General features: G+C 34.8%; 1 protein-coding gene across 3 annotated transcripts; it reads right to left on the bottom strand.

Annotated features, from left to right (window-relative positions):
* Positions 1 to 641: 641 nt before the first annotated feature.
* On the bottom strand, positions 642 to 18,257 carry LOC127430009 (POU domain class 2-associating factor 1). 3 transcript variants are annotated; one of them, XM_051679408.1, is made up of 5 exons: positions 18,122 to 18,257; positions 7,855 to 7,970; positions 4,744 to 4,786; positions 4,403 to 4,668; positions 642 to 1,053 (listed from the first exon to the last, which is right to left on the bottom strand). In XM_051679408.1, the coding sequence occupies exons 3-5, from the start codon at positions 4,784 to 4,786 to the stop codon at positions 733 to 735; spliced, it is 630 nt and encodes a 209-aa protein (XP_051535368.1). In that variant the 5' UTR covers positions 7,855 to 7,970; positions 18,122 to 18,257; the 3' UTR covers positions 642 to 732. The 3 variants fall into 3 exon arrangements, with proteins under 3 accessions (XP_051535368.1, XP_051535365.1, XP_051535366.1); XM_051679405.1 differs by lacking the exon at positions 18,122 to 18,257 and adding an exon at positions 16,484 to 16,681; XM_051679406.1 differs by lacking the exon at positions 18,122 to 18,257 and adding an exon at positions 16,484 to 16,681 and having other exon boundaries at positions 7,855 to 7,967.
* Positions 18,258 to 21,942: the final 3,685 nt, after the last annotated feature.

Raw genomic sequence — 21,942 nt, 5'->3', positions numbered from 1 at the left:
TTTATTATTGACTAAGAAGTCATCTAAAAACAAATTATAAATCATTTATATGCATTTATAACTACATGCATAAAAAGGTTGACTTTCATGCAAAATCTGCCAAATAGTGAGCCATGTACCTCACATGTTATAAATGCTTAATAACACTTGTTGAACATTAGTAACCCATGAAAATGTACCTTAATGTAAAGTAGATAGATGTGAAAAATGTATTAAGGAGTTGCGAACTTTGGAAATCTATGTACATAAATAATTTTTTTTATATAGCATACATACATTTTGTTATTAAACTATAGCAAAATGACATAATCAATTTGTTTAATCTAACTATAATAGTCTATTTCTGAAAGTTGCCCTTTTTATGCTATATCTGCAAATCAGTGGTTTATAATGCATTTGTAAATGACTTAGTTATTAGTCATTACTGACTATAAATAAATGACTTAGTTATTAGTCATTAATGAATCTTTTTATAAACCCTTTACAAAGGAAACTACTGTACAATGCAAAGTGTTACCTATATTTTTATAGGTTATATAATTTGGCACATTTATTTATTTGCAGCTAAACAAAGCCAGCTTAAAATGACTTTAATTTGTCACAAAAAAAAAAAAAAATTATTTCCCATTGCTGCCCAGCTGTGAACCTAATTCATCTGCACCTCTAGCTACACATCAGCAGACCAAATATTAACAGAAGCTGCACACAAATCTGTGTTAATGAATGAATATCTTAAATATCTTCTGAAAACAATGAAGGGTTGCAGATGTATGTGTCTTTGTGGCCTTCATCTTCTTCTTCCAGCAGCTTCTCAAGGGCCAGAGTGCCCTCTGTGGCCTGGGGAGGCTCCATGTGCTGAGGCTCCAGTTCTGGTGAGACAACTGGCAAGGTCAGGGGCACAGGGAAGAGCTGGGTGGCCGAGAGGGTTGGTTGTATTGACGGGGCCTGCATGACAGGGCTTGGGATTGTAGATAAAGGCTGGGCCCACGGAATGTAAGTCAAGGAGGAATCTGGGACCTCCTGAGGCAGAGTTGAGTTGAAGGTGCTCATGGTCTAATAGAGAATGAGATTAGGGATCAGATAGTGGTGAGCTCATATGATAATATGTGTTATTTTTGTTATTTTCTGGAAAAACTTCCATCTCATATTTATGACTTTTGGATAGCATTTACTAGAGTGTATTTGATCCAAGGCTGCAAGCCTGCTTCTATAACTGATAAACAGAGGTGGGTAGAGTAGCCAAAATCTGTACTCAAGTAAAAGTACAATTACTTAAAAAATAATAATTACTCAAGTAGAAGTAATAGTACTAACATGAATAATTACTTGAGTAAAAGTAAGAAAATATCCAATTAAAAGAGTACTCAAGTAGTGAGTACCTCGTTACTCTCACAAATGACATAAAGGACGTAATTTACCCTATTTTCCATTACATAATACACATTTAACATGTATTACAGCATTATTATTATTATTATTATTATTATTATTATTATTATTATTATTATTATTAATGGGAATTCTGTCATCATTCACCATCATGTTTTTCCAAACCCATATGACTTTCTTTCTTCCATGCAACACAATAAGTAGAGATTAGACAGAATGTTTGCCTGAGTTCCTATGTAATGTCAGTGAATGTGTTTATATATATATATATATATTGAAAGTGAATGGTGACCGAGACTGTCAGTCTCTAACATTCTGTCTAACATCTTTTGTGTTCCACAGAATACAGAAGGTCACACGGGTTTGGAACAACATGAGTGTAGGGAAATGATGATAGAATATTAAATTATGGTTATTAATTTAAAGGGATAGTTCACCCAAAAATGAAATATATCTCATCATTTACTCACCCTCATACCATCCCAGATATGTATTACTTAGTTACTAGTTAAATCCATATCTTCAGAAGTGATATGATAGGTGTGGGTGAGAAACAGATCAATATTTGTAATTTTTTGCTAAACATTCTTCTCCCTGCCCAGCAGGGGATGGTGTGGAGAGAAGAATGTGAATTAAAATGTTGGTACCCATTCACTTGCATTGTATGGACCAAAAGAGCAGAGCAATTCTTCTAAAAATCTTCATTTGAGTTCAGCAGATGAAAGAGATTCATACACATCTGGCACGAGGGTGAGTAAATGATGAGAGAATTAGCATTTTTGGGTGGACTATCCCTTTACATTTGATGTACACTCGACGACGGTTAATTGCCCATAATCCACTGCGGGGAAGATGAGCTGAGAGTTTACTGCTTCCTTCATTCCTGCAATGTTTTATTTCAATGCTGAATGTATTAAATTACTTTTTGACAAATAAAGTAACATAATAACATATAGAGAGGCAAAACATACAGATACATTTTAAAATGTTCAATTTATTTATATTTATACAGAATTTTGCCATTAAACTGAAGAATTCTTTATTTCCTAAATAATTCACTGAGGTGATATTATTTTAACTCAGGAGACAGCACACAGTGGAAATGATAATTCTGTGGATGATTTAAATATTCAGTTATAGGTTATGTAGGTTATGATAATTTGGTTGGATGAGGGTGCTATACACCCTGAAACGCTACCCAGCTTGTATTGGAGTTAAAAGATACTAAAGTAAAACAAATAAATACAATTATGTACATTTGATAAAATGTGTTTACTCTTTATATTAACATATATATTAAAAATGTCAAACAGAATGAAGATTTATTGTATTAACATATCATTTAATAAGAATAACAAGTAAAGCCCAATTATTATAAAAGTTCATATGTGACGTTGTTTCTGCAACAGCCCCAGAGCACCAATGCTCGGTGCATACGTCCACATCTGAATTCACTCACTCATTTCATTCACTCACTGCTGAGATATAGTGCACTCACTGCCATTCACTATATAGGACATAGTGAATGAGTGAACGATATTGGACATAGCCACTCTCTTTGCCATACGATCGCCTCTCGCCCGCACATCTCTCACACATGCGTCCCGCACCCATCGTTGTGCACGCGCAGAAATGCTGTCTGTTCACGCGCCAGTTGTCAGTCACGCGAACGGCAGAACAAAAGGCATTTACATTTAACGTGGATGTTTACATGGATTTATACAGTTAATCCGCCAGAAGTAGCTGCAATAGTTGCCAGTACACTCGTGTGTGGGGTAAATGCATAAATACTGCTAATAACATGCGGGACGTGGGACAAAGCGCACTGGTATATTGCTGCACTGATTTAAAAATGTACACTTAAAAACTGATGTCATAAGAGCCCAGTTACAGAATCACCCTGAAAATGACCATCACCATGACACAGAAAAGCCTGCGTTATCATTAGAGCCACAACTTAACTCAGAATGCTGCCTTAAAGTGGAGCTGCAATTTTAATCTTGAAATATGCACTTGACTTGGTGTTAAATGAAGGCACTGCATGACGAAACTATTCTTTTTTCACTGTGCGGAGTGAAGAAAGTGTTTCACTTGAAGAGCTTGATGCTGCAGCAGTGATGGACTCGGCTTGTGTGACAGTCTGTGACAGCGCGCACAGCTGAACTTCCGCTGTCGTAAAAGCCCCATTCAATAATCTCTCAATAAATTACGCATTAATTAAAATTAATCCCAGTAATGTAATGACAGGAATGCTGCCAATTGTTACGAAGTAAATGTATATTATTTTCATTAGAAATTTACTTGAGTGAAAGTAAAAAGTACCCACTTTTAAACCTACTCTAAAAGTATTTTTTTTTCCCAAAACAGTGACTCAAGTAAACGTAATGGAGTAAATGTAGCGTGACTACTAACCTTTGCGGAAAACTGATGCTTTGTTTTTCATTAATATGCGTTTTTAAGTTTTCACTAGACTTTAGCTATATGCACCAATAATTATGTGTGTGCTTTAAATTTAACAGTTTGAACACGAGGCTTTAATAAGCTTTGGAATATTATTTCTATGTGACTGAGAGAGATCAGAATTCATCCTTGTTTCTTAGAATCGGAATATGGTCATGTTTAATATATCTATGCTTATTATCTAAATGATGATTTACACATCTTATAAATTCTTAGGTATCTATTGATCATTGCTCTCTTTAATGCACTCTTCTCACCTTACCGCATACAAGATAGCTAACTCAACTCTTTTGATACTTCTGCGTTTACTTCACTGAATTAGAACATTGATACTTTGATACTGAATGTAAAGTTTGATTTCAAATTTAAGTTGTATACTTTGATCCCTAATTTTACTTTTATTCTAAAAGAATTTTTAATTACATTTGATAAAAAATTTGTTATTCCTTTTATGCAACTAACCCCCTTTTAGGCATTTATTTAGTTGTCTGCTGACTTCTTCACAGATTCTAACCTGACAAAAAATAGCAGTGGCTATTGATTTGTGGCTCACCCCCAGGTTGGTGAAGAGAGGTGTGTGGGTGAAAGTCAGCATGGAGGAAGGGCCCACCACAGTGTAACTTGGACAGATGGGCTGGACGTACATATCAGTGGTGCTGGAGGGGTCATGATGTTGGCAGTCTGGAGAAGACCAGTGGCCAATGGGCTGGAGAGCAGCTGTGCTGGTGGGCTGGGCGAGCCATCCTGTGTAGAGCCCGCTGACATCTACTACTGAATCATTAAGACCAGTCTGGTTGGCTTCTACAAAACTAGAAGCTCCTTTTAGAGATATTAGAGCATAAAAATGATGTTGGCCAAGCAGTCAAGGAAACTAAATGTTTAGATGTTACTCACCTGCGTGTGTGTATGATGACAAAGTGTTGCTAGAAATCACCATCTGAAAAATAGTCCATTATAAGTACAGTTTGTATATCTTCAGACACTTCGTGTGTATGTTATTAGGCATTAGAATTGATATTGTTGCTTTATGTAGACAATTACAGTACATTTCAAATATTAGAAGTATTCCACCTTGAGGGTCAATTGGCTGGAGCCAACATTAAGAGAATGTTTACAACCTCTTCCTACAATCAGGATTGGAATCTCAATTGTTCACAGAACATGATAGCAACAAACACTAAGCTTCCACTTAACAAAGTGCTCTAGTACTTTGTAGTTATAGCCTTGACAAAACTCTTGGTGCCTAACTGCCAGCTGTAAATCTCTCTTGGTATTTATGCATGAGATGAAAAATCAATATCATTAAACTTAATTGGGTCTCTAACACAATTCCAAAATTCCTATGAAAGGTCCTTGCATTTCCAATAGTACCACAGCAAACTGCTGTGTATCTAAATGAACAACCCAGTTTAAGTGAAAACAGGCAATGCATGCAGACAAGCAGTAAGAATAATGAACATAAAAAGATTGCTACGTTATTTAATCTAAAAAAGACATTCTGACAACATAAGAAGGAATAGAATGTTTCTAACGAAACCTGACAAAAAACTGTCCAAGTCCTTTTTTACTCCTAAATCAAAGAAACCAACAAGAAATCATATTTTTGCATATTTAAAATGAAGCTTATTTTTAGGGCCATTTAGATTTTTTCTATTTTTACAGTGACATTATCATTACTCTAACACTGTCATTTTTTTTACTCTATTACAGTGAATATCATATCGTGGCCCCGTTTCGTGGCTGGCCACAGGGAAAAGTCCCAGTTCTCCCGATGGCCAGTCTGCCTCTGTGTTGTACAATGATTTTGCTTTTTTTTTCAAATTAAATCTGCAAAAATAAAAAGGCAGAATCAAGGGAATACTATTATAATGCATAAATATAATTAAAATTATATATATTTGGAAACAATGAGATTACTAAAATGCCCAGACGTGTTACAGTAATGAGATAGACGCAATAGTCGCGTGATAGTCATGTGTGATCATGCCCCATTCGAAAATACTGGTAACTTTTGCACTGGCTATTTCCCTGAATGAGAAGTTGTAGCATCACCTGAAAGGTTCAGTTTTAATGCTATGTGAAAAAAGAGTTGTGAGATTAACATTCTGAGCACATACGAGGTCAGGACGTGCTGACGTACAGTAAGATAGAGATGATTCAGTTAATCTGGAGTCAAAAGAATTTCATCAAATTGGACATATTGTGAAATATTTCCATTTAGTCTGAGGAAATAAAAGTATTTTATATTTAAGTGTGGACTGTAGAGGAAATCTCATAGTGTATGATGCTTCACATCTCAAATATGAAGTCAGATGGTGAGCAGGCAATGGAAATAGTGCGCAGCCAGAACACTGGACCACAAAGAAATGGAGATGGCAAACAAGCACTCAAAGTGGAGAAAATATTTAATGCAACTTTCAATTCATGTCACAGCCCACATGCTCCACCCGAGACCGCACTCAAATGTGCTCTGCCCGTTTCTTTTGAGACTACATTTCAGAGTTTAACACCATTTTGGTGCTGATGTGAAAAGTTGCAAAATGTAAAAGGAGACAATCTTCATTGCATGTGAATAGCAGATGTGGTACATTTAAAAGTAAAGGCAATCCAATGGTTTTATTGCAATTTACTGGTAGCATGTGTGAAAGGGGTTAATGATAAGGTAATATATTACTATGGCATGATCAATGGTTTCTCCGATTTCAGGGGGCAGTTTTCATAATCAAAAGTGTTTGTGGCTTATTGAGTGAGTGTGCATTAAATATATACTGTACAGTATATATATATATATATATATATATATATATATATATATATATATATATATATATGTATATACAGTATATATACAGAATATATAAGCTTAGTGGTGGGATGAATGGTTTCGCCAATGTCCACAAAACAGTAGGAGAAACTCAAGGCCAGATGTTATACACAGTCCAAAGATTTTTAATGCAACAGGTCGAAAAACAATTAAGCCTGAGCAGAGCATTTTCTTCATAAAATGATTTACATGCCAAGGCAAGTGGTTCCACTTAAATTCCACTTAAATACATGATAGGGACCTGCTGTTGCCCCCAGCACAACAATGGCTTAAAAAATATGTCTCCCAAACAGAGATAAATGTTGAAAGTAATGGCATTGAGCACATGCAGGGGCTGGCTTACAGATGACCTAGCTACCCCTAAAGTAACAGACGCAGATAAGAGGATCTTGGGAAGCAAATAACTCAGGTGTCATCAGCTTGTTAAAGAGTTTTTGTATGGCATTAAAAGAGAGTCAAAGAAGCTTTGCAAGTTCTGATCTCTACTAAACCACATTTTGCTAAAGGCAACAAATAAGCAAAATTAACAATAGCATAGTTGCTATCAGTAATTATTTCACCCCATTTTTAGATTAATTTAATGTGTGAAAGAGGCTAGTGAGTGTATATTTTCATTTGTTGTCAAATATAATTAGAAGGTTGGTAGGCAAGCCTCTTGGCAGGGCCACAAACTGATTTGCATAGGCCCCATGCTAAGCCCTATGGCTGTGTGGGTGGATAGTTTAACTGTCACGATAAAACACCAAGATTATAAAAGCAAACTCCCCTTAGAGTTTGGATGTCTTTCTGCATTCTATTAAGTAACATCAACTGGATATTCATATTGCAATATTTCTCAATCTTGCAATCAATTACAGTGTTGCTCAATCATCCTGGGATCCCCAGCACGTCACGATTTGGATGTCGGGAATGAGAAACACTGTTCCAGAGCATGTTTAGATATATGGTAATCTAATTCATTCAAATTTGCTTTCATGACTGTAATCCTTTATAGCCTCACATTTGGAAATCTCCTCTGTGTATTGGATGGATTAGATTAGAAGAATGAAAACAAGTAAGAACATGCATGTAAAGTGAATAAGAACCTTTAAAAGGGCAGTCTTCATAATCAAAAGCATTTGTGTCTTACAGAGTAAGTGTGTATGTGCGCACATGAGGCGTTTGAAAAGTGTAATTCTTACAGCAGTGGGGGGTGCCGCTTTGGCAGCATTTCCTCTTTTTCTACGCAGCAACTCCTTCACAGGGTCTTTGACTCTCACTCCCTGGTATGGCTTGGATGTGGGTGCATCTGACACTGCTGTACAAAAAGACACACCTTAAATTCTCTTGACAGAAATGAGCACACAACATGACAAGTGTTAAAAAAAGCTTCGACTGCACTTTAAACATACTTTGAGACATGTATGGTTTCTGTTCCATGCCAAGTTAAACATAAGGTGTGGCAAAAAGGTGTTGAAGGTTTCAGTCACATGACAAATACCTCTTCACGTTGGGCCTTCTCATTGTTTTTTAAGAACTCAACTGAATTGTAAAGCCACTATAAGAAATAATTACTCAAGTGCTTTCTTTGTTTCAGGGGGCAACATAATTAGGGGCAACATAATAAAAGGTTTGGATGATTCTAAGGGAAAAGACAAGAGGCCCAGCAGAACCCCTGACTCTTTTCCTGCATGATTTTGTGATAAATGGCCACTTTGCACAGGTAAGCTGAAATAAAGACTGATCTTAATTAATAATAAAAGATGATCTAGTGTGTGGGATACCCCTTTAGATGTTCAGTGGTTTTCCCCAAAAGTACTTTTTTATTTAAATGCTATGAACTCGTGTGTGGACACATCATTAACCAGGCTTGGCTGGATCATGCGGCAACATGATCAAACAAGAGTCTGCATGTTGTTTCCGACAGTTCAGATACACTACAATCAGTTTAACTTCCCCAGTGGTGCGATCAGAAGCATGTTGCATTAGCAGCACGGGAGACATGGGTATGGACCTTGTGTTGAAACCAGGAAGTAATTGCGTTCACATATTCATTGACGAGCATGATTCGCAGGTTGCATTTTCGCATCTAACATTACATTTTTACTCCACTGATGGTTAGGTTTAGGTTTGGGGTTTCGGCTGGGTGATAAAATTAATAAAATATACATTCCTCTTCACCATATCACAGCCTGTACAGCTGAAAACAGCTTGCTTTTGGCACCTTCTGTGGACATTTTACTCGGACAATGGAGCACACATGTGCCCGTACACCAAACAGCAGTTACCGGTTTGGCCACTGGGGGCAGTGTTTGGCCTTTTGGTATGTATAGACCAAATCTAACTAAAGAAAAGTCAACCTACTGTTTCCCATTTCACTGTAAGATCAGTGTGCATGCAAAGAGGATTACACTAAACAGCTCGCTGCACACCACAAAACTTGTGCAACTCATTAGTATAAAACAGACAATTTTCTACTTTGATGCCCTAAAAAAACAAACATCTCATAAGGCAAAACAGCCCCAACATTGATGAGGAAAAGACTAGAAAACACCCTTGAACGATTTCACCTTACAGGGAGGGGGGTACCCCATTGAGCCTCCTTAGTGTGCCACTAGCATCCCCAAATCATCCCCAAATTCTCTGTACACTGTGTCCTCTGCGTCAGTTTCCCCAGAAAGCAAGCTGAGAGCAAAGCGCTTTGAGTGTCATGTGCTCGCAATTAACATTATTAATCTCAATTTAATTGCTGTGTGCCTGACAGGGATAAACATCAGCAATATACATGTACCACCCTCCTCATCATATTCATCATATTAAAAAGCAATCATATCATACACGCAAGCATGCAAATCGTCAGACAGGCAAATCCGTTTAGACGGAGAAGAGGAGGTGAGATGCAAGGTCCAAGCTGGCAACAAATCAAACTCAAACTCTCCGTGTGGTTCCGCAGAAGGAGTAGAAGGAGTGACAGGAGGAGAGAGGAGCAACTTCGGCTTTAAGAACGAAAGCGAGCCGAGAGTGAAATGTTTAGCGGAATCAATATCAGCGAGCTCAGTGTCAGCGTGGGCTCAGCCCAAGCAAAAACAGCGCTCGTACTGAACAGGAGGAAGGAGGCACACAAGGCTGGGCCAGTGACACTCATGCCCTCAGACAGAGGGATATATCGCTTGTTTATTCATGTACTTTTGAAAGCATTTGCAAAATGTCATCTTTATAAAGACATCATTGAGCAAAAGTCTCTTTCTGTTTTTTGTTTTTTTTTCACTAAAAGAAACACAGTATCCATACACAATGCATAATATAAAACACGGTAGTGTTAAAAGAATACATTGTTCATCAGAGCACAAGCAGGTAGGTGAAAGTTTCAACAAGTGCCGTTTCAACAACGAATTTGTGACCCTGCACAAAACAATTCTGATGAAATGGTGTTGTGCTCTGGTTTATATGCCCATGATGACACGTGCATCAAGGGCAGTGTGTCAAGCGCCATCTGCCAACAGATTTGTGTGATTTTAAAGGGCTTCAGAGATTATCACTCCTGGGAGGAGTTTCCCGTAGCATTAGCTACTGACGCAGCATCGAAGTGACTGACCTGAAAGGTGCTACCCTAAATGTTACAACTAAACCCAATCGATTGTTGCTATAAAAGCAGATGAAAAACGGAACAGCTGAAGCAGCCATGTCATTTTATGGCTTTATGCTTCTTTGGGCTCACATGGGCTTGAGTAAGCTATATATAGTTGGTTATGTAATGCAAGCATTAAAATATATTGTGTTTCAAATCATGCATTGTAGTAAAAGTGTTTCGATATAATAACATTGTATTGTGTGGGGAACAGAGCAAAACGTAAGTGTTTATGAACTGTAATCTGCCGTTTTACTCGTAATTTGTGTGAAAATGTATAAGAATCATTGTTGTTGTAGCCACTCTTAACTTCATCAGAAAACTGTAGCCATACATAGAACGAGACACGAAAAAGTAATTTTGCTAAAATGTAGTGTGGCAGCGGGGGCGTGGTCGAGCGCCCGTCCGGAGAGAGAGAAAGCGGTAAGAGCTCTTACACCTGAGCTAAATTATGTCTAACACCTGTCTCTAATTCCAGTGAGCTTGGGGAGAGCGGCATATAAACAGCCATGCCACCGCCAGAAGAGAGAGAGAGAGAGTCTGGCACAAGAGTCTCACATTGAAGCTACTGAGTTCGTGATGCTAAAGAGTTGTGATAAAAAAATTTCTGATGATTAAGAGGCTGTGACCAGGAGCCTGTGATGCTAAAGAGGTTGTGAAGCTGAAGAAGTTATTGTGTCAGTTGTGACTGTTACCCCTAAGTTTGTGATTAAAACTCACCTGAGACCTGAACCTTCTTGTCCCAGTGACCTCCTTCCCTCACATGTAGTTATAAAATTTTTACTTTAACACCAGTTTGGCTTTAAAGCCTGGACCTCCATGAATTATGGACCAAGCTATGTGTAAATTCTATTGTAATTCTCTCTTGTAGGACACTGATTCTTGAGATAAGGGACAAAACATGTCCAACATAAAAAATCACCTTTATGTTAAATATCAAGAAATTCATAATAATAAAAATATTTTAAAAGTTTAATCTAAAGGAAACGTGTATACTCAGGGCATTCATTACTTTTTTCGTGTTTTAAACAATTTCATTAGAATTTTTTTAAATGCATGCTTTTTACTTGTAACTTAACAAGTAACAAGTAAAATACATGTAAAATAAACCAGTCCTCACAATGTTAAACTGCCAAACAATGTGTTTAAAAATGAAACATAAATATAAATATCAAATGAAAGGTAGGGATCTTTAAGATATCAAACAATACGTAAAGTAAACTTTAATTTAAAGTTTAATTTATTTTGCATAAAAAACTGCCTATAAAATTTGTGTCTTCACTTTGTGTCAATTCCGTCAGATTTTTTTTTTATAATCTTGAATAAATCAGATGATGTCATGGTCAGCTATAACTCTGAGTAGTACCCTTTCCCACTTCCTGCTCATGGTGGATGCAACAGTAGGACATGTGGCCTGGTAATATACACTACCGGTCAAAAGTTTTGAAACACTTAACCAAAATGTTTCCCATGATCTTAAAAATCTTTTGATCTGAAGGTGTATGCTTAAATGTTTGAAATTAGTTTTGTAGACAAAAATATAATTGTGCCACCGTATTAATTTATTTCATTATAAATCTAAAATTGAATTAAAAAAAATAAATAAATTTTGAAATTGATGACTTGGACCAAATAATAAAGAAAAGCAGCCAATAAGTGCCCAACATAGATGGGAACTCCTTCAATACTGTTAAAAAAGCATCCCAGATGTCAAGAGTACATGTCTGCAAATTCTAGGCAAAGGGTGAGTACTTTGAAGATGCTCAAATATAACACAGTTTCGATTTATTTTGTATTTTATTTAGTCACAACATAATTCCCATAGTTCCATTTATGTTATTCCATAGTTTTGATGACTTTACTATTATTCTAAAATGTAAAAAAGTATAATAAAGAATGAGTAAGTGTTTCAAAACTTTTGACCGGTTATTTTGTGTTTTTAAAAAAAAAATTTAAACAAACAATGTTGAAGTCTCTTCAATCACAGCTTCAACATGTCATCCCATTGTGATAATTTCTGTAGAGAACTGTAAAATAAATTTGGCATTTGAGTTTAGGTTATAGAGTCAGCTTTATCTGAGGGGAAAAAAAAAACAAAAAAATGGCTCATGGTTAAGATGGAAAAATATTTAATTTTGTGAACCCTGTCAGAATTTTAAGAATAGTGTGAAAACAGAAAAAAAAAAAAATATATAGAATGTATTTTATTTCTTAACTCCTTTACTATACACTATTATTAGATAATTAAAGACTTTACACTCTTGTTGGATAGATCAAATTAAAATAGTATGCTTTTTAGTCAAGGGGCCTAGCCAGGAAATTACTTTTGCGTGGGCCTCAATAAAAATGGATGAGTCGGATTTTCACCCAAAAAAAAATTTCAACATTTTCCTTAGCAACAGAAAGGCAGCACATTCAACCAGTTCTTTCACACTTTCATAAGCAGAATTTATGCATTTATTATTATTATTATTATTATTATTATTATTTTATAAATATATATTTGAAATCAAAAAATAATCTCTAATATTCTGGGTGGACCTGGGTCTATTTTGGGTGGACCCAGGCCCACCCCAGCCCACCCTTGGCTATGCCACTGTTTTTAGAGTGTCTTTATGAAGTGAACAAATGTCAATTTTTAGCATTTTCCATTTCCATGTTCCCTTAAATGGTTTGTTAGCTGAGACCTTTTTCTACAAATGTATCCATTTCATATTAATTTAGTATTAATAAATAAAAAATAAGATTTAAAACCTGTTTTGTCCCTTTTATCAAGAATCAGTGAGGGGGGAAAATCAGCTTGCCTTCAGATAGCCTTTTTCAAGAGACGACTTTATTTTCAATATTCAGTATTTAAAACTTAAAAAGCAAACAATTCCATTAGAAACACTGTGTGATCAAACATTCTAATATGTATATGTTCATTTATTGTGTATTATATAATTAATTCAATTAAATGCTTTGTTGTTTTAATTGACTATTCAACCTTAAATGTGGTTTCAGTGTCTTGTATTGAACATGCAATCATGCTTATGTTTATGTTTATTTATAATGATAATATTTATGAAAAAAAAAAAAAAAAGTTGTTAGGAGATGTAATAGGATAGGGTGCTCAAAGTGTAAAGTTGTCAAGGGGCCCAAAAATCCTAACGGCACCCATGGCCATGACGAATGGTCTGAGCCATTGTGATATTCTGGATGAAATAATTATACAAATCCCATTTCCTAATCTATTCAAATAAAGCAGCTAACAAATGTAAACTATGGTGCAGTTTCTGATTAAAAATCAATTTCCTTATCTTCTCATATGACACTCTCTCCAATCATGCATGATGAGATCTCAGGAGCTGTGGCCAATATTTTGAGATCTGTTGCTCAACTACACTTAAAGCTCCAAAAACGACAAATTGAAACCCTGAAGCAAATTCTTTCAGTTCGGAAACATGAAAAAAATACTTGTTTTTTTTTTTTTTTTTTTCTGCATTGTGAACATCCCAAGACCAACTAGTTACTGGAAGGCAAAGAAAATGTTTCATTAAGAGAATGGGACTACCGTGCATCAACATTTACTGTAAAAAAAATTAAAAATAAAAAATAAAATATATATATATATATATATATATATATATATATATATATATATATATATATATATATATATATATATATATATATATATATTTGCGGTTGTTGTACCAGTACTTGCCGGAAAATTCACAGTATAAGATAAGAATCTTTAGGCATTACATCACAGCATTTTGGTGAATGTAATATGGTTTCCCACTTATGTTGAAAATTGTGCTGTCAAGATCATCTTAACTTTTTTTGTATGTTATTTTATATTTATATATAGGCCTAAGAGCAACATTAAGGGAACTGTCCAGTCCAAAAGGGCTGAACTAAGGTAGAAAGTTTTGCCAGTATGCCAAATATTAGGGAATGTAGTTCAGGGCTTCAGAAATGTTACGGTATGTATGTTATTCTCCCTCTATTGAAATAAGTTATGCTAATAACTTTTGGTTTATGCTAATGAAATTGGTGTACATAAACTTGTGCCCTATTGTCTGTCATGTAAATTTAGGCCTGTCAGTGACATGCAAAGAATGAGTACCGTTTTAAAGATTTTTTGCCAACAGTTTTGTACTCTCAAATATATTGTACAATGAGCTGCAGTGATATTATTTCTATTACCTTTGTCATTGATAAAGGGGCAAAAAACATTCAAACTCTAAAAAAGATATAAAGGCAGCATAAAAGTAATCCATACAACTCAAGTGGTTTAATCCATGTCTTCTGATGTGATATGATAGGTTTCGGTGAGAAACAGACCAAAATGTAAGTTCTTATCTGCTATAAATATTCACATCTGCAGTCTCAGCAATACTTTTAAAATACTGCTGTCACCAAAAAGTAAAAAAAATAAAAATAAAAATAAAATAAAAAAATTGAATCAATATGTCTTATTGATGTATGATGATCCCGATTTTTGCAGTTCTAACCTGGCAACCATTATGAACATTTATACAGTGCATAGTGTTACCCACACAAAGACAAAACACTGTTGGAGTTACACACATGACACTAAAATAATGCAATCCACATTAACATAATCTAATGTAACATAACAAATGCCAATGTAGGCTACATTACTAATAATAAAAATATGAAGAACACAATCATTTAAATTAAATACAGTCAAATCTGATGTCACACTTTAATGACTGATAATTAAATCATTCTGTGAGTCACACACGCTTGAATGCAATTCTCAAAGTAGAAAATCTGATAGCGCTTTCACTATTTGCAAAACATTGTTTGCTTAAAAGTCTCTCACACTCTCCACACCCCATTGTGAGTAAAAGTATTTCACTAGAACATCTGTTTCTTCTTAAGGGTAAAGTCTCAATGTTTAAATATCAATAAAAAATCAGTAATGTACTTGTTCTGAGCTATATATCACAGATTCATGACACGCACATTGGTCTTTGTTAGAACAGGCTGGAAAACCAGCTGTAAATCTCCATAACTTTATCAATGGATCTGTCAAATTTGTATTTTTCCTTTAATAAACACACTAGACTGTTCTTTCTTGTAAAAGTAAACCACTGAATCACCTTTCAGCTATACTCTTAACATGGACATTATGTCATGGTTTGAGATTTATACATTTGAAACACAAACAAGCAGTATTAACATTTAACTCCTAAACAGACAGTTTTCAACATTGATGGATGAACAGAAACTGTAAACATCAACAAGCATAAAGAGTCCACTACAGTTGTACAATACAAGCACAGCAAGATTTAAAAAGTACAAAAAGAGGAACCTATGCAGCTGCAAGTCTTTTTTTTTTTTTTTTTTTTTTTTTTTTTCCAGGAGGAGGGCAATTGAACAGTTTTGCATATCAAGATTAAGCCACTCCAAAGTACGGCTGGTTTAAAAAATGGTACACGTATTTCCAGAGAGTTCTGTTATAAGTAATAACCATTATAATGGAGGACATAACTTACAGGCAATAAATATCATATACTGAAACATGACCTTTAACTCCTGTTCACTTTCACCTCATACATTTAAGTGGAATTTGGGTGGACCCGTGCACCACATTTGAATTATTTCCGAAAAATACAAATAAATAAATTATATATACAGGGATCAGCTCTTTGTATTAATGTGTTGACCTTACTTTACTAGTCTTGATAGTAACTGCCACTTTACATACTGCATTGGAATGAGAAATTGAAGGCACCAGTAAAATAATGCTGTTAAAATCAGTCTGAACGAAAAACAAAAAAGTCTAACAAAATGGTATTATAATCATCTAATGGATCATCTTTAAAAAACATTTTTTTTAGTTCAGATAATCAAAAAATGGTCAAGCATCAGCCTGAATTTCAATGAATCTTTGTTTTTAGCCAGATTAATCATTTGTGTCACTTGACTTCTCAGAATGGATAACAGGCAAAAATAGCAATCAATTTGTTTCAATCTTTTAAACGTATTAAGAGAAATCCTGCTGAATAGTTTTTCATCTCTGAGTCATTTTAGAAATGTTTTATAATGTACTCTATTAAAAACAGATTATTTGGATGGATCTGTATTTTGCAATGTATTTCATATCTTACATTTGCGTACAGCAAGGAAATGCATGTGAAAAGTGCCAATCTAAATGTTTATAGCATGTATTCAGAAATTGTACTTACATTTCCCCATGTGCAACCTCTGATATGTATTATCAATCTTAATATCTATTCAAAAACTTTTCAATTTACTTCCTGAGATCATCTCATAATTGTCCAGTGGTTGGTTGAGTGGGCTGCCTTATAAAAGTGCCAGCATTGCAGTTTCAAGTGATGTCACCACAAAGAGAGGTTCACGTATTATCCACATTAATTTAGTACCACCGGTTTACCATCAAGTGAATTCAAAGCTTCAGCAAAACACATGCTTATGTAAATTATACAGGATATGTCAATAACTGCTCGATGAAATTAGCTGAGAAAGTTCCAATCAACCTGAGAATACCCATTTTCTCTTTATTTCATATTTGTTAACCCGTGTACCAGGGGTATCTTAGAGTGTGCCACAGATTTACCATGAGGCATTGCATTGTAATCTGTTCTCATCTGTTGATCAGCAGAATTTATATGAATCATACTGCCAAAAATGCACCAAAGACAAATGTATGCATCTTGGAGATCATCCATTTTAGGTCTATTCCAACAACCCAAATGTATTATTTAATTATGTTTTGATTAAAAAAATACTATTTTTTTAATGCATGGCTGTTGAACAAATAAGTATTTTTGTAATTTAGATTATTTCCCCAACCAACCCCCCCCCCCCCCCCCCCCACCCCTACCCCCACCCACTCCCATGGAGATTTCTAAAGATTGCTTGATATGCTCTATTTGCATGCCCCTTGATTAATATGCAGCTCACAAAGATAAATTTAACCTTTAATCCTTAATGATAATACTCTTACAATTTTATGCTTTTTCTTAAGTGGTTTGTTGCAACTGGGTACTGAGCTGTACTGATAAACCACATAATACAGCTGTAAATTAAACTTTTTTCCATTGAAATGTGCTATTGATTCACTTTAATTGTACACTTTACAATAAGATTCAATTTGTTAACATTAGTTAACTACATTAGTTATACAGCATATATTAATCTTGATTAATGTTAATTTTGACATTTACTAATTTTTGAAAATCAAAAGTTGTTGACATTAGTTAAAGAACTGATTGTATTTTCATAAACTAACATTAACAAATAAATTAGATTTATAAAAACTTTAATATATTTTATATTGTTCAATGTTAGTTCATGATGCATTAACTAATGTTAACGAATGAAACCTTATTGTAGTGTTACCACTTATTATTTTTTTTTCCTGTGGGTGCAGTTGTTCAAATCTGAGTCCAAAATTAGGCTGCTGAGAATTTGTCTACCCCATCTGAAACTGCCAAGCAAGTCAATTTATTAGTGTTAAAAGGAAACACCTGCACCCACTTTGAGGTTCATTGACCACTCAAGCCCTGAAGCTCATCATGTTCCTTTTTTCAGCTCTTCTATTATTACACAAACAATCACACATCTCAGCAACAAAAAACAGGGAACAGCATTTTCTACATATAACAAATACATCTTCTCATAATGTAATATAATTATGAAAACACATCTGGACTGCATTTGGTCCATAGAAAATAGAACCGATATACAAGAGTTTTCTTGAAGTTCTCAGCTCACAAATATTTAAACTGCCTCTGGGAAAAGCTCCAGTTTAATGAGAAAAAAAAGCCAGAAAGCTAAAAAACAAAACAAATAAAACTTACTTCATTCTTGTGTGAGAAGACAGACCTTCCTTCTAAGTATAAATGAGATACAACTCTGTGCCAGACAGTTAATGCATGAAAGCATTCTCTGATGCAAACTACAGTGTGGGCTCAATGCAAAGAAGCAATCAGTAGGCCTCATTGGACTCTAAAGAGTGAATAAAGAAACAAATTTCTTTCTACTAGGAATACTTTAGAACTTGAAACCAATTTGTCTGGGGTTTTGCATGAGATAAAGTTCAGGAACATTAGTTTTAACAGCACAACCTTAGAGCCAGTAAGGTCATTTGGATGAGGAAATAAGGTCTTGACCTTATTACGTGTTGTTCCTCATTTTACAACCTTCTCAACCATCTCTTCTTGGGCATCTCCACTTTTAATGTTTCTTTTTATTTATGTTTTCAACTTGTAATTTTCCATTACAATGTTAAAATCCACATATTAGCATATTATTATTTCTGATAAAACTGTACTTACAGAAAAGAGAAAGGGATAAAACAACTACAACTGCCTCAGGCAACTTGAACGTCCTAATTTACTAGTTCAGTTAATTTGACAATTTGAGGTTCAGCACAGAAGGGTTGAGTATCATCTTTCACCTGTTTTGCTATGAGGGTAAATACCACAATATCTGTGGTGTTGAAGGTGACAGCCTCTGCTTTAAGACAGAGTGGTATAGGTGATCTATATTCTGAAAAAATAAATTTGACATGAAGCAAGGCTTTTAGAAAAAAGTAATCTATCTTTAAATGCAGATTTCCAAAGAAAAGCATTTAATTTTATGAGCTCTTATGTCAGGTAATGTGGCCTTAGGAAGACCAAATGTAATTTGTTGGTTTATTAGAGGATACTTCACCCAGCAATTAAAATGTTGTTATAATTTGCATACCACTTTCTTTACTCTGTGGAACACAAAAGGCGTGGCAGGCAGAATGTAAGCCAGTCACCATTAGTGTTGGAGAATAGTTAACTAAAAGTAGTGACGATACTAACTTAACTGCATTTTTTTAGTAGTGTGATAGTACAGCTATTTTCACAATAGAGTTTTTCCTGTAGCAAGATACATTTTCCATTTGGACAGTTCATGGAAATGAATCAGAAATAAGAATTATTTTATATTGAGTGTTGGGAACTTTGATTCATTTTAGTAAATCAGTTGTTTTGGATGGTTCATGAAAATAACTAGTTCACATAAAGATTAATTGAATCACTTGAGCCCTGTGCAGCCTTAAAGGGAATTTTCCTGCTTTTTTGAAGATATATATTTAGTTAATTGCTGCTGTTTATAACTACATTTCGATTAAGTTATATAAAAAATGGTGGTGACCATAGTAAATGTGTTGTTTTGGTGGGAACCATGGTTTTACTCTGGTAATATTGAAGATGCAATGACCAGGGGTTAAATTGGGATTTGGGGGTGAGGAATTTAACATCGTGCTCAGGTTTAGGCTATAAATGAATACATGTGAATCATGTGTGAATCATTTGATACATTAACATCCACACAAGTGGAAAGTGTATATGATGTCGTATCTTAGTTAATGTTACACTTGACAAGCTCCAGACATGCACAATTAACAGAGACTGCAGCCATCCGATCTGAAATCACACCGTGAATATTTTCATTCATAAGGTTTACACGTTAGAAATATTGGCTGCACAGATTCACAAATTCTTTGTAATTTTAGATGCGTTTATTTAAAATGTAACTTTATCCTTGTGCTTTTTGGATAATCAGTCATACAAATATTTTTTATATTATTCGGATTAATCCGTAATTTGTTTTGAAGACATTATTTGTGCCTTTCCAAATAAGGTATTCAGCTTCGGGCACATCCCTACATAATTACGTGAAAAATTTGGTTTAGTAGATGACAAAAAAATTAAGAATTATATCACATGTATTTTATGCATTTTATAAAAATCAGATGACAGCTGGGACAAGTTACCTTCTTGCCTACTGGGGGGTCATCTTATAAAACCGGCTAAATTTATATCTAATGTTACAATTTAAAAGTAAATGCACATTGTTCTTAACGGGGGAAACAAACACCTTCTGCACGACTACCTTTTACTGAACTTGTTATTCTGTTAATATTATTGGTAATGAAAATATTTACATTAAATTATAAGAGTTTAAAATTCTTCACTGCCTCGTGAAAAAGCATTTTCACTATAGTGAATCCCACTGTATATTTGCTAGAAAAAAAAATCTAAAATAAAATAAAACACAAAATAAAAATAAAAATGAATTCTGAATAAAAAAAAAAATGGAGTACACATCAATATACAAATAACAGTGAACCTTTTACAGTGTGTTGGTCGAGTGGTCTTTTGTTCTCAAGTTGTAGGCCTATGATATTTTGATCTGATGTCGCTTTGGATGTGATTGGTTCCTGATTCAAAACCCCTTCAGGTATTCAGCTTTTCAACAAAACTAAGCAAATCAGTACTGCATATCACTGGATATAAGAAACGGGTGAGCAGTTGATTCCATATTACGCAATTTCTATGAATCAGAGATCGGACCAGAGTGCGTCTATGCGGGGGTACGTGGTCTGGTGCCACTCTTGAATATTTTGCCACTACCAGCGTCTGCAACTGACTAGAGCGAAGCATGATGAGCTTGAAATATTTTTGAACTAGTGCACACGCTAAATAGACGGAATGCGTCAAGAGGGCTTTAATTTTTAAATTCAACATCATACAGTCCTGACATTGTGTGAGTGACACTTTGAGGTGGTGTACTATCATCCTGAAGTGAAACTGTTCTTTGGAAACAAGGAGTTTCCTTTAAATAGCTATCTGAATGTAGACAGAACACATCTTATATATTACATTTTAGAGGGCTTTAAGTTGGAAATTCATCATCAGACTGCCCTGATATTGTGTGAGTGACACTCTGAGGTGGTGTACTATCATCCTGAAGTGAAACTGTTCTTTGGAAACAAGGAGTTTCCTTTAAATAGCTATCTGAATGTAGACGGAACACATATATTACATTTTAGAGGGCTTTAATTTGGAAATTCATCATCAGACTGCCCTGATATTGTGTGAGTGACACTCTGAGGTGGGGTACTATCATCCTGACATGAAATTGTTCTTTGGAAACAAGGAGATTCCTTTAAATATCTATTTGAATGTAGACGGAACACATTTTATATATTACATTTTAGAGGGCTTTAATTTTGAAATTCAACATAAGACAGTCCTGATATTGTGTGAGTGACACTCTGAGGTGGGGTACTATCATCCTGACATGAAATTGTTCTTTGGAAACAAGGAGATTCCTTTAAATATCTATCTGAATGTAGACGGAACACATTTTATATATTACATTTTAGAGGGCTTTAATTTTGAAATTCAACATAAGACAGTCCTGATATTGTGTGAGTGACACTCTGAGGTGGGGTACTATCATTCTGATGTGAAACTGTTCTTTGGAAACAAGGAATTTCCTTTAAAAATCTATCTGAATGTAGATGAAACACATTTCATTTTAGAGGGCTTTAATTTTGAAATTCAACATCATACAGTCCTGACATTGTGTGAGTGACACTCTGAGGTGGTGTACTATCATTCTGAAGTGAAACTGTTCTTTGGAAACAAGGAGTTTCCTTTAAATAGCTATCTGAATGTAGACGGAACACATATATTACATTTTAGAGGGCTTTAATTTGGAAATTCATCATCAGACTGCCCTGATATTGTGTGAGTGACACTCTGAGGTGGTGTACTATCATCCTGACATGAAATTGTTCTTTGGAAACAAGGAGATTCCTTTAAATATCTATTTGAATTTAGAAGGAACACAGCATACA

The sequence above is a fragment of the Myxocyprinus asiaticus genome, chromosome 39 (genome assembly GCF_019703515.2).
Source record: "Myxocyprinus asiaticus isolate MX2 ecotype Aquarium Trade chromosome 39, UBuf_Myxa_2, whole genome shotgun sequence".
In the NCBI taxonomy this organism is placed as follows: Eukaryota; Metazoa; Chordata; class Actinopteri; order Cypriniformes; family Catostomidae; genus Myxocyprinus; species Myxocyprinus asiaticus.
The sequence above is the reverse complement of the archived record's forward strand: the minus strand, read 5'-3'. Positions and strand labels throughout refer to the sequence as shown.

Bases quoted from the DNA above. Each gene is read 5' to 3' on its own strand.
- LOC127430009 (XM_051679405.1), bottom strand. The intron at 4,787-7,854 runs GTAAGAATTACA...ACTATTTTTCAG, and splicing joins AAGCGGCACCCCCCACTGCT to ATGGTGATTTCTAGCAACAC. The intron at 4,669-4,743 runs GTGAGTAACATC...TATCTCTAAAAG, and splicing joins GTCATCATACACACACGCAG to GAGCTTCTAGTTTTGTAGAA.